The following is a 14,890-nucleotide window of genomic DNA, read 5'->3' on the forward strand; positions in this document are numbered from 1 at the left end:
CTGAAACCCAACCCGACCCAACGCAGCCGTGTCGCAAGGTGTCGGACAGGACAGGACGGGGCTCGAGAATGGCGAAGGTGACAAGGTGGGTGCCTGCCTCGAGCTCCCTTTCCCATGGCAGGAATGCAGGATGAACAGGTGAGCTCGGAGTGTTCATTTGACTACAGTAGTTCGCCACCCGGATGCCATGGCATGGCATTCCCCAGGTGATCGAGGTGCCTTTGCGCTTTGCTCGTGCTCCATCGCCACGGCTGGTCAGTAGTAAACAACACGAAGCAACGCCATCGGCAGACAGCATTGTACAAAGTGAAAGTGGGCATTAGCGTCATGCACGCACGCGGTTGATGAGGAGCATGCTTGCTTGCCAGCCGGGGCCATCATTAGTCGACCCAGGCATGTATTGTACTCCTAGGTCCAAGCTCAAGCTGACTCGCTCACTCAATGGAGACTACTGACACCAGAGGGAGGCCATAGGCCAAGGCCTGCCTCCAAGACGGGAGGGAAGAAAAAAAACAGTACTGCTAATTTTCATAAAAAGCCTTAGTACTGCGGTAGTAGTTTTTCTTTTTTTTAAAAAAAAAACTAGTCCACTCAAGTACAGCCATTGAGACTGGCCGAGCTGCAACTGCAATGAGTCCTGTCCAGACCCAAGCAGAGAGGGTGAGAGGCCACCCACCCCCTGCAAGGCTGCAGCTGCAAGTCTGCAAGAAATGCATGTCCGCATGTGCCTGCTTCTGCTTTTGCTTTCGAAAGAAAAGAAAAGAAAAGCCGGCCGACCGGTCGCCGGCCGGGACCCTACCCTACCCTGCGTCGGCCCCGCCCCGGGCGCGGCCGCCGCATCCTACGCCGCCTGCTTTACCCTTTGCGCCGCCCAATCCCCCATTGCCGGAGGCTTTGGCTTTTTGGCTGCGTACCACGGTTTGGGTTCAGTTCAGGTGTTCATCAGGATGCCCAAAAGGAAGCTGCAGACCGGAATTAGGAAGCAAGCAATTACCTCCTGGTGTTCCATCTCATTGGCAAGATTAGGAAGACGAGCATTACATTTGTGCTCACTCTGCAACGAACACCATCCAACAATAGTCCTCATGTACTGGCCAAGACTCATGAGTCATGAGCCCGGGCCTACACTACTCAAGTGCAACACACAAACAAGTTTGCTGTTTGGTCCCATCTGGTTACACTGATCCTCTCTGCACACAGAAGACAAGGCCAAGCATGACAGTCCATGCCGCATTCTGAGCTGACTGTCAAAACGTGAACATAATCAGGATTCAGGGGGGAGGGAAACGGCACTCAAACAGGGCAATCACAGGGCCTGTTTTCAGGAGAAAAAGCAGCTGGTATTTTCTTTTTTAACAAAGTGCTGTTCTAATCCAACAATCCCAAAGCCGAAAGTCACTCACTCCAGTCAAAATTTGCGAATTTGTCGGATTTCTTTGGCCCCTTTCCTCTCAGCAAAACTCCTGCACTGAACCATGTCCATGTCCCCCATTTCTCGCAGCTGATACCGGTGCTCAGACAGAAAGCTGGCTTCCAACTAACTTAACCGTCTCGGTCTCCTCCCGTTTCTACAAATAGGCCCCTCAGGGCCTCACCCACACTCCTGCTCGGGAGTCCACTAACCAACTGTCACTAGCGAGTCCACTTGGCCGAGCCGCCGAGTGCGCGATGGCGCCCAAGACCGCCGGCCGCTCGCGCGTCCTCGCCGCGCTCCACCTGCTGCTCCTCGCGCCGGGCCTCGCCGCGGCGTTCAACTACGCCGACGCGCTCGCCAAGTCCATCATCTTCTTCGAGGGCCAGCGCTCCGGCAAGCTGCCGCCGGGCAACCGCATGGCGTGGCGCGGCGACTCCGGCCTTAAGGACGGCGCCCAGTACAATGTACGCACTCGCAGCTTGACTTTCTCTCTTTCTTCTCCAATGGCGGTCGCCGTTCGATCTGTTTATTTCCTTCTCCTAAAAATGGAAAAAAAAAGGTGGATCTGGTGGGCGGGTACTACGACGCCGGCGACAACGTCAAGTTCGGCCTGCCCATGGCGTTCACCACCACCATGCTGGCGTGGAGCGTGGCGGACTTCGGCAAGTTCATGGGCGGCGAGCTGCCGCACGCCCGCGCCGCCGTGCGCTGGGGCGCCGACTACCTCCTCAAGGCCGCCACATCCACCCCCGACACGCTCTACGTCCAGGTGGCCGACGCCAACCAGGACCACCGGTGCTGGGAGCGGCCCGAGGACATGGACACCCCCCGCAGCGTCTACGCCGTCACCAAGGACCGCCCCGGCTCCGACGTCGCCGCCGAGACGGCGGCCGCGCTCGCGGCGTCCGCCGTGGCCTTCCGCCGCGCCGACCCGGCCTACTCCTCCCGCCTCCTCCACGCCGCCATGCGCGTGTTCGAGCTTGCGGACCGGCACCGCGGGTCCTACAGCGACGGCGCGCTGAGCGGCGTGGTGTGCCCCTTCTACTGCTCCTACTCCGGGTACCAGGACGAGCTCCTGTGGGCGGCGGCGTGGCTGCACCGCGCCTCCAACAACGCATCCTTCATGTCGTACGTGCACGCCAACGGGATGCAGCTCGGCGCCGGCGACGACGACTTCTCCTTCAGCTGGGACGACAAGCGCATCGGCACCAAGGTGCTGCTCGCCAAGGGCTTCCTCCGCCGGAGGCTCCAGGGGCTGCAGCTCTACAAGGCCCACTCCGACAGCTACATCTGCTCGCTGGTGCCCGGGACCAGCAGCTTCCAGGCGTCGCAGTACACCCCCGGCGGGCTCATCTACAGGCAGGGCGGCAGCAACATGCAGTACGTGACGACGGCGACGTTCCTGCTGCTGGCGTACGCCCGGTACCTCCGGTCCGCCGGCGCCTGCGCGGTGTGCGGCGGCCGGGACGTGGCGCCGGCGGAGCTCGTGGCACTCGCGCGGCGCCAGGTGGACTACATCCTGGGGAAGAACCCGGCGGGGACGTCCTACATGGTGGGGTTCGGCGACCGGTACCCGCGGCGGCTGCACCACCGCGGCGCGTCGATGCCGTCGGTGCGCGCGCACCCGGGGCGGATCGGCTGCGACGAGGGGTTCCGGTACCTGCACTCGGGCGCGGCGGACGCCAACGTGCTGGTCGGCGCCGTGGTGGGCGGGCCCGACGCGCGCGACGGCTTCGTCGACGACCGCGACGGGTACGGCCAGACCGAGCCGGCGACGTACATCAACGCGCCGCTCGTCGGCGCGCTCGCCTACTTCGCCGGCACCGCCAAGCACTGACGCCGTGGTGTGGCTGGTTGGCCGGTCGGTCGTGTAGGGACGCCGTGCTGGTGACCACGCGTCTGTCGTGTTGATGTGGTGTCTCGGGGAGTCGTGACAGTGTGGGAGCGCCAGGGCAAAGGATTTGGTCGAGCTCCCCCGTCAGTTGTACGGAATGTGGCTACTGGGTGTACGTTTATTTCGCAGATTCGCTCGTGCTTGTGGAATGGATTTCGCCGTTTGGAGTTGGGTTGGGCCTGTACCCGTACCTATTTATTGTGCAGCGTACGGTCCAAATGGCCTTTTTTTTCCCGATAGAAAGCAGTTAAAAGAGCAGTAGTTTTACAAACAGGCCCTCAAAAGAGAGGGCCGGTCCAAATGGCCACGGTACACTATCAGCACGACGATATGGGCGTCGTGTCTACCCCTCTGCTCACTAGGATATGACGACAACTTTCGAAGCAAAATCACTACCGTCATCCTGCCTTCAAACACTTTCAAGTTTAGAATTGTGATACCCTTTGTACAATTTGCGCAGAAATCTTGATAAGAAGAAATTTCAAAGGTTAAAATTGCGGGCTTGGAGTCCGGCGGAATTTGAGTCACTTTTGGGCTCTGGCTCCAATTTGTACCATTCTATCCACAAATCCTTGTCAACAGAAGGTTATACAAGCAGGCAAAGCAAGAATTAGTTGCAAGATATAACAAGACACTGGCTCAATTCAGCAAGAATTCTTCTGAAAGCAAGTCCAACAGCGCTCCAACTGGATCTCACACAGAACACAGATACTTGGTCTATCAGTTTATCCCGACACGTTCATGAAGGCAGAAAAAACATGCATATTCTAAGCCAACGAAGCTCCAACCAGGAGTCCATAGACACTCAGCTCACCGCTACAGGTGCCAAGTGGATACAAAGCGCCAGCCAAGTTTATGAGTCACATCCACTGCATGACAGAAATAAGTTGACCAAAAAACAGATGGTACAAGCCCCATGCCATTGCAGGCCTTATACTGGAACAAGAACGCAGACTCCTATCTCATAAGTTAACAAATCCATCACACAGTGCGATGAAGTCGAGCACCCCAAGGGAAAATGCTAGTAAGGGCGATATCGCCGGCTGTGGCTCCCTTCACCGCCTCTGCTACCATCCCTCCGGTCACCACCCCTCCGAGGTGGGGGTGGAGGCTGCATTCCACCAGGCTGTTGCCTGTCCCACAAAAGAAAATACTGTCAGGAACTGTAGAAATGCACTGACACGTATAAAGAGCTCTGACAGGGTTGTGGAGGGATGGTCTTACAGGACATAGCCAAGACGGCCGTCAGGAAGCACCATTGGTACCATCCTCATTCCTGCCGGTGCTGGTCCTCTACCATATATCATTGGCTGCAAAAAAGATATTGTCAATAAAGCAAAAATAAAACATTGCAGTCTTGCAGATATGTAATATATGTAATCTGAATGGGTAGGTTGGCTTACCTGGTTGTATGCAGGACCACCGCCACCATATGCACCATACGGATCTCCCATGTAGCCGCCACCATAAGGAGGAAGAGGATAACTAGGGCCTCCTCCAGGCCTGTGTGAATGATCAGGTTTCTTATCTGCCAAAGGTTTGGCCATGGATACTTCCAGTACTTGACCTGCATTTTACGTGAGCACAGGGTATTAGCATGTTACAGTAAGCCGTTCCAGCAACCAAGAACTCAACTAATAAACGTCGCTAAGATATTTAAACTGCTACTCTTACTATAAACAGGTACGATGAACGCACCGAAAGATACCATGTAATCAGTACAACAGAAACAGATATGACTTTCATTCAAGTATTCAACTTCGAACAACTTTCCAAGTGTCTCACAGGTGAACACTAAATTTCATAGTGGATGATAACAGGGAGGCAGGTTTACCATCAATTTCATATTTTTCACTTCCTTTAACCGCCTTCAGTGCGCTGGATCTTTCAGCAAAATGAACAAATCCAAAATCCCTCTTATGCCCAGCCTTGGCAGGTGGCAGGACGATTTTTGTGACCTCTCCATGCTTGTCAAACAGTTCCTTAATCTTCTCTTTAGAAGCATTCTCAGGTAGGTTCTTCACATATATAGTCTTCACCTGTGTATAAAAATGCAATTTTAGTAAATATTCAAGGTCTCAGCCAAACGAATGGAATTTGAATGTAAATTTCTGCGCATGAAACTTGACAGGCCAAGATTTACTTGAACAAAGAGGAGATGTTTCCATAAACGCATACAGCAATCTACACTTAATCCTGCTCAAATCAATTGGTAGATTGGCTTGCAATTAAGTATACCTATATATTAACAGCAATTTTGAGTAATCATTTCCTACTGTTCCACAAGGAAGCACAGTTCCTAATGCATTTATGTCTAGTTTGGGCTGCTTGAACACTTTATGAAAGGAATATTGTTAAATAACCAATCTAGTTCTGCATGGTAACCGAATTTCATGTGAAACATCCATGTATTTTTTTTTACTAAAACGTCTGTTGTTCAATATATGCTCAAAATATAGCGTACCATACTAAGATTAATGACATGTCAGGCAATATAGTCATATGTTTCCCCACTAAATCGAACCCACTGTGTACTTTCAAAAATCAACTACCTAGTGCCCTAAGGCAGCGCCAATAGACCAAGAGCTATCTAGGCAGTCTAGGAAGACGTTACAACTAGAAACCACGCTCATATAGCACCTAGTTCTTTGTTTCACTAAAATAAAAACCTCATTAAAAAAAGGCTAAATCCTTAATCTAATAATCACGTGAGAAATGACTAATCAGCAAATACAATACTTCATGCTTCTCTATACCCGTTTTCCAGTGGCTTCATCTGTTTCTAACAGATTACATAATCAAGAGGCTTCATTTACCACAAGTAAATTTACCAATTCATCTGGTACAAGACAACAGGCAGGTCAGTACAAGTCTACCTGCTCTAAAATCAGAAGGCCTAAACAATGGTATGACAAATTGATACGTGTAAAAAAATTGTTCTTTTTTGGAAGAGGGGTTCATGTATGGTGCCTTACCTGAGCAGCCGCAGATGAAGCATCTGTTGAACCCTTAGGTTCTGCCCAGCTGACAGTCAATTGGCTTCCATCAACCTTGAAGTTTGGTGATGAAAGCTTCTGCTTGGCATAGTCAGCGCAGGCATGGTTATAATACTCAACAAAGAGGAAGCCACGGTTACGGTTTGGGTCATGCTGATCCTGCGAGACAACCTCTCTATTAGAGAACCTGAGACTTCTTGTGTCGGAGTGAAAACAACCACGAAATCACAAAGCCCACCTTAAACATCTCAATGTTGACAACACCTGGCCCCTTCCCCTTGATAATATTCCTCAGTTCCTCCTCACTCAGCCCCTTGGGCACATTCCCAACAAATAGCCTGTGCTTTGCCTGAGACAATGAGCACCGCAAAGTCCTCCCCTGCACCAAAAACCATCCAACATAAGCGCATCATACACGACAGAATGAGAAACCCCATGCTACGCAGCAAATTCGACATCTTGATGAGCCACACTACCTTGTACTCCCTTTCTTGCACATCCTCGATCGCACGCTGCGCGGCGTCCTTGTCCGTGAACGTGACAAAGGCGAAACCCTTGTTCTCCTTTGTCTCCCTATCCTTGGTCAGCCTCACCTGTCATTTCACAAGTCACGCAGAGATGCGCATCACGGCTGCATGTACGTTACAAGCTGATAAGCAATGCGGAATTTCCGTGAGCATCCACCGACCTCGTAGATTTCACCCAATGGCTCGCACAGCTCGCGGAGGTCCTCCTCGGTGATGTCGCGGGGCAGGCCGCCGATGAAGACCTCGGAGCCGTGGGGCGGCAGCGCGAGCAGCTCCTCCCACTTCCTCTTCTCCTCCTCGTCCTCGGGCCCGTCGCCAGCTCCCTCCTTGCCCATGTCGTCGCCGCCGCTGCCCCCTCCCGCGGCCGGCTCCGCCGCCATCCCAGCGTCACCCTCGGGCTGGCGCTCCTCATTGTAGTCCTCCTCCTCGGGCTCCTCCGAGTCGTCCCGGTTGCCGCGGCGGCGGTACCCGTCGTCGTCGTCCATGCCGTCGTCGTCCCCCTCCAGGTCCACCTGCTCCTCCGGCTCCTCCGACGGCTGCCGGTCCGACATCCCGAAACCCTAACCCTAGACCACAAAAAAGATCCCCCCAAAAATCACATAAATCACCCATAAACCCCCCAGAAAATCGCATAAACTCGCATCAGGCAGACGGAATCGCACAGGCGCGCAACGGATCTAGCGGCGGGGGGATCGAAAACACGGGGTTACCTTTGGACCGGAAAAAACCTAAGCGCGGCATGACAAGCAGCAAGCAGTAGTATGTATGTATGTATATAGATTAGCGGTGGAGCGATCCGATCTGATCGATCGGCAAGCGATTCCCGCAGCAGAACGAATTGGAGGAGAAGATCGAGGAGGAGGGGGGAGGCGGAGCTTACTGGAGAGTGGAGTTGTGTGGGTTGGGGAATTTGGCTGCGGGCTTTTGGGGGTTGCGCTGCGGGTGTCGCCTCCGCCACCGGTGAGCAGTCAGCCCCGCGGCCCGGCTCGCGGGGGAGGCTTTTATAGCAGCGGGTGGGGGGGTCCTCGATGCGGATCCAACGGCGGTGAAGGGGATGGACGGGTAGAGGGAGGTTTATGCTGCTGCGTATCAACTGTGAAAGAAACTCAGAAGATATCTCTGTGACTTTTGCAATCTTGTTTGTTTTGTCCTGCGGCCTCCGTTTGCGTTATCTCCAACATTCGTGATAGATAAAAAATGGTGAAAAATGCGCGATCTCAAACATTGCTTTGGTGTGATTTGGAATTGAGGAGGGCAGAGATGTGCATTCGTTTCGCCGGTCATGCAATTCTGGTGGATCGTCGTCCGTAGTGGGTTGAATTGAGCCCATGTTTTGTTTGCCCTCAGGAAAAGAAGAGAGAGAGAGAGGCCCAAATCACGGGGGGGCATTCGTTCCTCCAAATAGGGCCGGGATTACCGTTGTCTCCTCCTCCTATGGGCCGAGAAACAAAGTGAGTCATGGTCGGCCCCTATATAATTGTTCTATCAGCCCAAGGCCTAATCCACACATCCTGCGCTCTTCTAGCCCAGTCGTCCTGAACTTGACATGCATGGACTCAATACTGAACGCGAATTCAAACACAACTCGTGCACCAACTAACCTGACACGCACGCCACCACGACCACAAACACACATGGCGTGGTTTATTCTAACAGTAACCACAATTCTACTCACACTTGGTCGACGAGACGGGCCGTGCGTTCGAACTTGCAGACCCTGGCCTCCGTGTACACCATCCCCGGGCGGCAGAAGTATCCCTGCTCCGGCGCGCAGTGGGAGTCGTCGGAGCAGACGCAGAGGCCCTCGATGGCGCAGCCGGCGCCGACGACGTTGGGGCTGCTGCCGTTGATGCCGAGCACCTGGTCGCTCCACTCGCTGGAGAAGATGCCGTCCGGGTCGTACCTGTCCTTGACCTTGAGGAACTCGGCCGCCCTGGGGTACTTGGCGATGGCGCCGTCGAAGGCGAAGTTGCGGTTCTTGCCCCAGTGCGGCATGGCGCCGTACTTGCGCAGCGCCATCTGCTCGAGCTCGTCGTACACGTCGGCGTGCGCGCGCGGCGCGCCCTCGGTGTAGCTCCGGTAGTAGGTGACGTCGAAGTCCAGCGAGTCCTCCGCCTTGCCGAGGTACGCCGACGAGGCCCTGACGTAGCGCATGAGCACGCCCAGCTTGGCGTCCATCCCGCAGAAGGCGCGCGGGTTCAGGTCGCGCAGCCGCTGCATGTCGTCGACGAACGCCGGCACCTTGGGCATGGCGACGCTGAAGCCGGACTGGTAGAAGAAAGGGCCCCGGATGCGGGAGTCCCACGTGCAGGCGGAGAGCAGCGCGTCCTCGCGGCTGTCGATGCACGTGCCCGATGCCTGGATCCGGTGCTGGAACCCCACCACCGGGTACCCCGTGAAGAAGACGCCGTCGTTGGTGAGGCCGTAGGCCTGGAGCTCGAACGTCGCCGCCGGCAGCCGCGCCGCCAGGCACCGAGCGATGTCGGTTCCGTTCTTCTCCAGCAACTCCTCGGCGGCCCGTGCGGTGAGGAGCCCCAGCGTGGGCTGCGCCCGGAAGCCGAGGTAGTTGTTGAGGCCATTGCCCGGCGTGGAGACGTCGACGCGGTTGTCCTCGCGGTAGATGGCCTTGCGTTGCCGCGGCAGCCACGACACGTCGCCGAACTCGTGGAGGCCGCCCCACGAGGCCAGCTTCGCCGCCATGTCCTTGTCGTCGCGCGTCACGAACGTCACTGACCGCTTGAACTGCGGCTGCAGCTCAAGAGTAACCTGCAGTCCCATGCACATGCATGCATCAACACGGACGTTGAGATGCAATCGATCTTGGATTATTTTTTTATGTCAACGCATTAGATCTTGGATAATTAGCACGGTAATTGTCAATCAAACTTGTGTTTTACTTGAAGCTTCAATTCGTTCATGGATGCATGGTAAATGTGTTTCGTGCAGACAGAGCAGGAATCTTCGCCGACCGACCACCAAATAAAGCCAGCTAGCTAGTACCTGAGAGATGACGCCGAGGACGCCGAGGGAGACCTTGGCGGCGTTGAGGTCGGGGTCGCTGGCGCCGAGCTCCCGGACGACGGCGAACCCCTGGCTGGCCGGCGCGGGCGTGACGATCCTGATCCCGACGACGTACTCGTGCACGGCGCTGCCCTTCCCCCAGAGCGAGCTCCCGTGCGCGCCGGTGGCCAGCATGCCGCCGACGGTGAGCCCGTACCAGTAGGGCGAGTGCGGCAGCGCCAGGCCGGCGTCGGCGGCGACCTTGACCAAGTCCCTGAGCAGCATGCCGCTCTCCACCGTGAGGAGCCGCCTGGCCTTGTCGACGCTCACCGTCCGGTTCAGCCGCTCGGTGCTGATGATGGTGCCGTCGCGGCCGCCCGGGCAGGCCAGCTTGGGGAAGCTGTGGGAGTGGCTGGTGGCCACCTTGACCTTGCGCCAGGCGGCCGCAGCCGCCGCCACGGCAGCCACCAGCTCCTGCTCAGTGCTCGGGAACGTGGCGTTGGCGGCTCGGCAGATGGTGCGGTCCGGGAAGGATCCGTACGTGCTGGTGACCGTGCAGTCGGACGTGCCGCGCGCGCAGGACACCGGATCCGGCGGGGGGCTGGCGCCGGCGAGCTGGCTCGTTAGCAGGAGAACGGGGAGGAGGACGGAGAGGGCCCGCATCGCTCGTGGCCCTTGCATGGCTGCCATGAGCGCTAGCTGCTCGTGGAATCAGCTCGCGTGTGTGTGGGCAAGCTTAGATGAGCTGCCAAGCTGCGGATTGCATTGAGGCCTCTCAGCTAGCATCAAGGCGAAGGCCTTAATACAACGGGCCGGGAGGGACGGCGAGCGGCGGCGAGCGAAGCGCGTTGGTGACGACGACGACACATCGTGGACCACGTCCGCGTGCTGCAAGTCGCAACTGCCCATTTGTTTCACTACTAAAAAGTTTTTTAAGGTCAAGGTAAAAATATATTTTTAGGGATAGGTGCGGTACCTGTTCCTACTTCTTACAGATAAAAATGCTATTTCTAAGCACGAGAAACGCGTGCACCCTTAAAAATAATTTTTAGAGCCGAATCATGGCATGAAATCACCCCTACAAATTCATTTCCATAAAATTAAAAAAATAAAAATAAAAAAATAAAAAATAAAAAATATTTCAGCCAACCAGCCACCACTAGAAGTCCTTTACTATCGAGGTACAATTTTTTTTCCGAAATATGCACACTTGCTTCACCTTAAACCTCGCGCGTACCTTCCTCTCCACCACACTACACAGTCACCTGTGACTCTATGGAGCATGCTATTCTTTTATACCAAAAATCCGTTTCTTGGGGTGCGTGACGCCACCACCCGCCTCTAAACATACTTTTCTATTTTATTCTAAAAATTCATTTAAATCTTTACATATAGCAAAATAAATAAAAAAGTGAAACTTCTGCACTATGGTTATTGAATGAAAATATAATATATTTTAAAATTAGAGAAATTATAATATATTTTTGAACCACTAAATGATATTAAATGAAAATATTATCAACTACAAAATTTTAGATCTCATCATTCTCTATAATTTTGATATAAAATTTGACTTCATCCGAAATCATATGAAAAATTTATAAATTTTTTTTGCGTGAAAACCATTTGGAGGGACGGGTCATGATATCACTTAACCCTAAATTTGCATTTTTAGGGGCGGGTAACGCTACCACCCGCCCCTAATATCAGCACCCACTCTTAAAAATGATACCCATTTGCAGAAACAGGTGATGGCGTTATTTGCCCATAAAAATATTTTTCTAGATGTGGGTCGGGTCGGATACTATATTATTCGCGCTATATTTGTAGGAGCGGGTTACATTTTGATCCGCTCTTAGAAAAGAAACGAACGTCCTTACAAATTATTTTTTTAGTGTTTTAGGCATGTTTGATCGTGTCGTTGAGGCACACCATGAGACCTGAGATACGCCGCGTACCAAATAAACCTCTGTGGTATTGACTTGTTGTACTAGGGGTCACCTGCAGATTGTGACTTTTTTGCCCTCGCCTGTATGCCACTTGTCATATTCTACTCGTAGTCGTAGGAAACACTTTGCATTGGACCGGCGAAATGGTTTCGTTTTTCCTTTTTTTAATTCAGATCTAGAGAATATTCTCGAAATATCATCACAGCCCATCATTTGTACTCCTAGCTGGTCGACGAATCATACCGCGATCATCATAGTTGTATATATTTTTCTTATCACTATTGTGCAGTGCAAGCTTTTTAAATAGCCGATTATAGCTTCCGTTAAACTTGACTATAGTTGCTAAGAAGAGCAGTCGCTGTGGTATTTAATGCGCTAAACCGGCTACAGCCCACTAAATATTGGCTATAGCTCGCTAAACACCATAACGGCAGCCCTACCGCTAAACATCTTAGTTGGCGATTTAAAACTATGCAATTGTGGCAAAACATCTGTAAAAACTGGTGGCCTGGTTTTTACAGGTGGCCTCGTCCTTTGTTTATATGCACATGTATCTATATCTAATCCACATTTCTTATGCATGGAAGCTTGTCCATAGTTGGCAAGGGCGGATCCAGGACCCGGGCTGGGGGGCTGCAGCCCGGTCCTACCTAGCTAGCCCTTAATAGCTTTCGTAATACTAGTTCATCTTCAGCCCACATAAGCAGGAACAACTCTAGCTTAGCTGTCTCCAACGGGAGACTCTAAACCGTTCTCTTCACTATATATAGAGAAGATTCCGTTCTGTATATGCTCCAGCAACGTTCTCTAAATGGTCCTCTAAAATAGAGAATGCTACATGTTTCCTCTATATATAGAGATTCTCTTTCCTCTTCTTTATTTTTTCTTTACGTTTTAAACACTGGATTAAATAAAAATAAAATATATCCATAGCATTTGAGGTATGATAAATACGTACGTACAAAAATTTAGAACAAAATACGTTTCTAATATAGGGTTTAATGTATAGAGAACGAGATTTAGAGAACGTTGTTGGAGAGAAATGAGATATAGAGGAGAGAATTTTGTAGAGAAGTCTGTAAATGACGGATATAAAGAAGGATATAGAGAACGACGGTTGGAGGTTGGAGATAGCCTCACGCTCCCGGCCTTCCCGAGTCAGCTGTCAGCGTTCGGCGGCGCTAGGCTGCATCAGCATAGGTGCCCAGCACTGCTCGGCGTAGCCGCCTTCCGCCTCTCCGGCAGCGGCTTCGGGCATCGCAGCGGCGATCGAGCGAAACTGATATAAAAAAATAAAAGGTAATTGATCTTGGAGTTAACACAGCTTAAATTACTTATTAGAAACTTAGCCCCCTTTAATCCATTCCTCGATCCGCCACTTATGGTTGGTGCCTTAGTGGTGAGATACTCTTCTTCAAGGACACCGTGGTAGGCGGCTAGAGCGCCACGCCGACCGGAACTTTTTACCAATTAACCGATGAATGTGAAGCTACAATATACTTTGTGATGCATTTTTATTTATACCCGTTAACCGACTAGTTCAACTTTTTCTCTCCTTATATAAAAGAACTTCTTCTCCGTATAGATATTTTTATTTATATTTGTTCCCATAAAATCTCATCAAGGATATGGCTACAATAAACTTTGTGATGCATTATGCAAAAGTTTTCATCACAGGAGTTTCCATTGCTAAGAGCAAATAACTTACCAACACTACTAGAAACTACTAGAAAACATATCAAAGATCCACCCAAAAGTACCGGCATGAAGATAGACCTTTAGTACCTTTACCACCCGGTCTCTTTGAACAACTCAAGCGTTTGCTCCTCAAATGATTTGTTCAGAAAATAGCTTGCCATTCCTCTTATCCAAAAATCTATAGCTAAGTATTCTGTCTACATGTAGGAATTAGTTAGGTCCTCTACTCCTCATACCTTGACTTCTCTTTTGACCCTTTTGCATCAGTAAAGTTTTACATATTTTTAGTGCATATTAGGTATCGATTGGAGCTGACGCATTGTATGGGTTTAATATATATGCGTTCCAGGAACAACTTTACATATTGTACACGGAAATTGGAGGCCAATTAGTTTTGTATAATAGTAGTCGTTCCTGTGTTCTGCTAAGGCTTTTTTGGCCATTTTTTTTGCACATATAATGGTGAAGAAAGATCATCTTGCACTCTGAATCTGGAAGATTTTCTAGCACCACCTTGTAGTACTCATTCATTCACCGAGATTACTTAGTTATAATTTCGCTATGTTGGATTATTTGAGCACAGTAAAGGATACCTAATCTTGAGTGGTGACTTGGTCGATTCAAGATCAGCCGGTCTAATCTTCCGAATTTGCTCATAGAGATAAGATGTGTGTCATTACGTGCGTGCATAGATGATCGTCTGCGTCTGCGCCGTGTTTGGAAAGGACTCCTCAACTAGCAACTCGATCTAGTATTTGCTGCCTGATCAGAGGTAAGTACAAAAGGAGATTGCGTTTCCTTCCATCCAAAGACCTTCTTGACTTCTCTCTTGTCTTTTCTTGTGTTTCGTAAAGGTTTGCGTTTGTTTAGTGCCTTAATTATCTAGCGCACTTGTTGAAAATTACTTACGTGCAGTCGCGAGGCACTTGTTGAACGATGTTAGTTCTTTCGTCCCCTCACCAGCAGATGGACTATTGAGTAATTATTAACCACGTAAACTAGGCAAGTTGATCCAACCACTCGTATACATTTCTTCGATCCACACCAGGTAAGCTAGAGGAAAAACGACGCTACATATAGCTTGCGTTGTTAGCCCACTCCTTTTCTTTCATGATAACACACGTGCGTACACACTACCATACGGGATATGCATGCAGTGCAGCTTGTCATAGTCCAAATCTTCACAACAGAAATTAAATGAGCATGACTTCCTATACTAGGCGGAAGATTGCGCCCTTTTTTAAAAAAAAAAAAAGAAAGAAAACTTTTGTTGAGACGAAGATTGTGAAAGCTAAGGGCCTATTGTTATTTTTCAAAAGAATAAATAAATAACGTGCCGTGGGCAATACTGATGGCATCTCTGTCTCCGTCTTTCTCACACACACATAGCCAGACGTACGGCCAGCAGAGCG

General features: G+C 51.3%; 3 protein-coding genes across 5 annotated transcripts; 1 reads left to right on the top strand and 2 right to left on the bottom strand.

Annotated features, from left to right (window-relative positions):
- Positions 1–1,629: 1,629 nt before the first annotated feature.
- Positions 1,630–3,457, top strand: LOC112896546 (endoglucanase 19-like). Its single transcript, XM_025964562.1, has 2 exons — positions 1,630–1,878; positions 1,974–3,457. The coding sequence occupies exons 1-2, from the start codon at positions 1,669–1,671 to the stop codon at positions 3,249–3,251; spliced, it is 1,488 nt and encodes a 495-aa protein (XP_025820347.1). The 5' UTR covers positions 1,630–1,668; the 3' UTR covers positions 3,252–3,457.
- A 475-nt stretch (positions 3,458–3,932) lies between these two features.
- On the bottom strand, positions 3,933–7,850 carry LOC112897136 (heterogeneous nuclear ribonucleoprotein Q-like). 3 transcript variants are annotated; one of them, XM_025965346.1, is made up of 9 exons: positions 7,712–7,850; positions 6,993–7,397; positions 6,781–6,897; positions 6,543–6,683; positions 6,284–6,457; positions 5,143–5,347; positions 4,712–4,875; positions 4,533–4,618; positions 3,933–4,441 (listed from the first exon to the last, which is right to left on the bottom strand). In XM_025965346.1, exons 2-9 carry the CDS (start codon positions 7,380–7,382, stop codon positions 4,330–4,332), a joined length of 1,389 nt encoding a protein of 462 aa, XP_025821131.1. In that variant the 5' UTR covers positions 7,383–7,397; positions 7,712–7,850; the 3' UTR covers positions 3,933–4,329. The 3 variants fall into 3 exon arrangements, with proteins under 3 accessions (XP_025821131.1, XP_025821129.1, XP_025821130.1); XM_025965344.1 differs by having other exon boundaries at positions 6,284–6,463; XM_025965345.1 differs by having other exon boundaries at positions 6,284–6,463; positions 7,542–7,802.
- A 342-nt stretch (positions 7,851–8,192) lies between these two features.
- On the bottom strand, positions 8,193–10,710 carry LOC112896340 (probable L-gulonolactone oxidase 4). The gene is made up of 2 exons (XM_025964283.1): positions 9,832–10,710; positions 8,193–9,597 (listed from the first exon to the last, which is right to left on the bottom strand). Exons 1-2 carry the CDS (start codon positions 10,519–10,521, stop codon positions 8,503–8,505), a joined length of 1,785 nt encoding a protein of 594 aa, XP_025820068.1. The 5' UTR covers positions 10,522–10,710; the 3' UTR covers positions 8,193–8,502.
- Positions 10,711–14,890: the final 4,180 nt, after the last annotated feature.

Source organism: Panicum hallii, chromosome 6 (genome assembly GCF_002211085.1).
Source record: "Panicum hallii strain FIL2 chromosome 6, PHallii_v3.1, whole genome shotgun sequence".
Classification (NCBI taxonomy): Eukaryota; Viridiplantae; Streptophyta; class Magnoliopsida; order Poales; family Poaceae; genus Panicum; species Panicum hallii.

Excerpts from the sequence above, each read along its gene's own strand:
- LOC112896546 (XM_025964562.1), top strand. The coding sequence starts at position 1,669 with ATGGCGCCCAAGACCGCCGGCCGCTCGCGCGTCCTCGCCGCGCTCCAC. Across the intron at positions 1,879-1,973 it reads AGGACGGCGCCCAGTACAAT|GTGGATCTGGTGGGCGGGTA; the intron begins GTACGCACTCGC and ends GGAAAAAAAAAG.
- LOC112897136 (XM_025965344.1), bottom strand. The coding sequence starts at position 7,382 with ATGTCGGACCGGCAGCCGTCGGAGGAGCCGGAGGAGCAGGTGGACCTG. Across the intron at positions 6,684-6,780 it reads TGCAAGAAAGGGAGTACAAG|GGGAGGACTTTGCGGTGCTC; the intron begins GTAGTGTGGCTC and ends TTTTTGGTGCAG. Across the intron at positions 6,464-6,542 it reads TCAACATTGAGATGTTTAAG|GATCAGCATGACCCAAACCG; the intron begins GTGGGCTTTGTG and ends GTTGTCTCGCAG.
- LOC112896340 (XM_025964283.1), bottom strand. The coding sequence starts at position 10,521 with ATGGCAGCCATGCAAGGGCCACGAGCGATGCGGGCCCTCTCCGTCCTC. Across the intron at positions 9,598-9,831 it reads TCCTCGGCGTCATCTCTCAG|GTTACTCTTGAGCTGCAGCC; the intron begins GTACTAGCTAGC and ends ATGGGACTGCAG.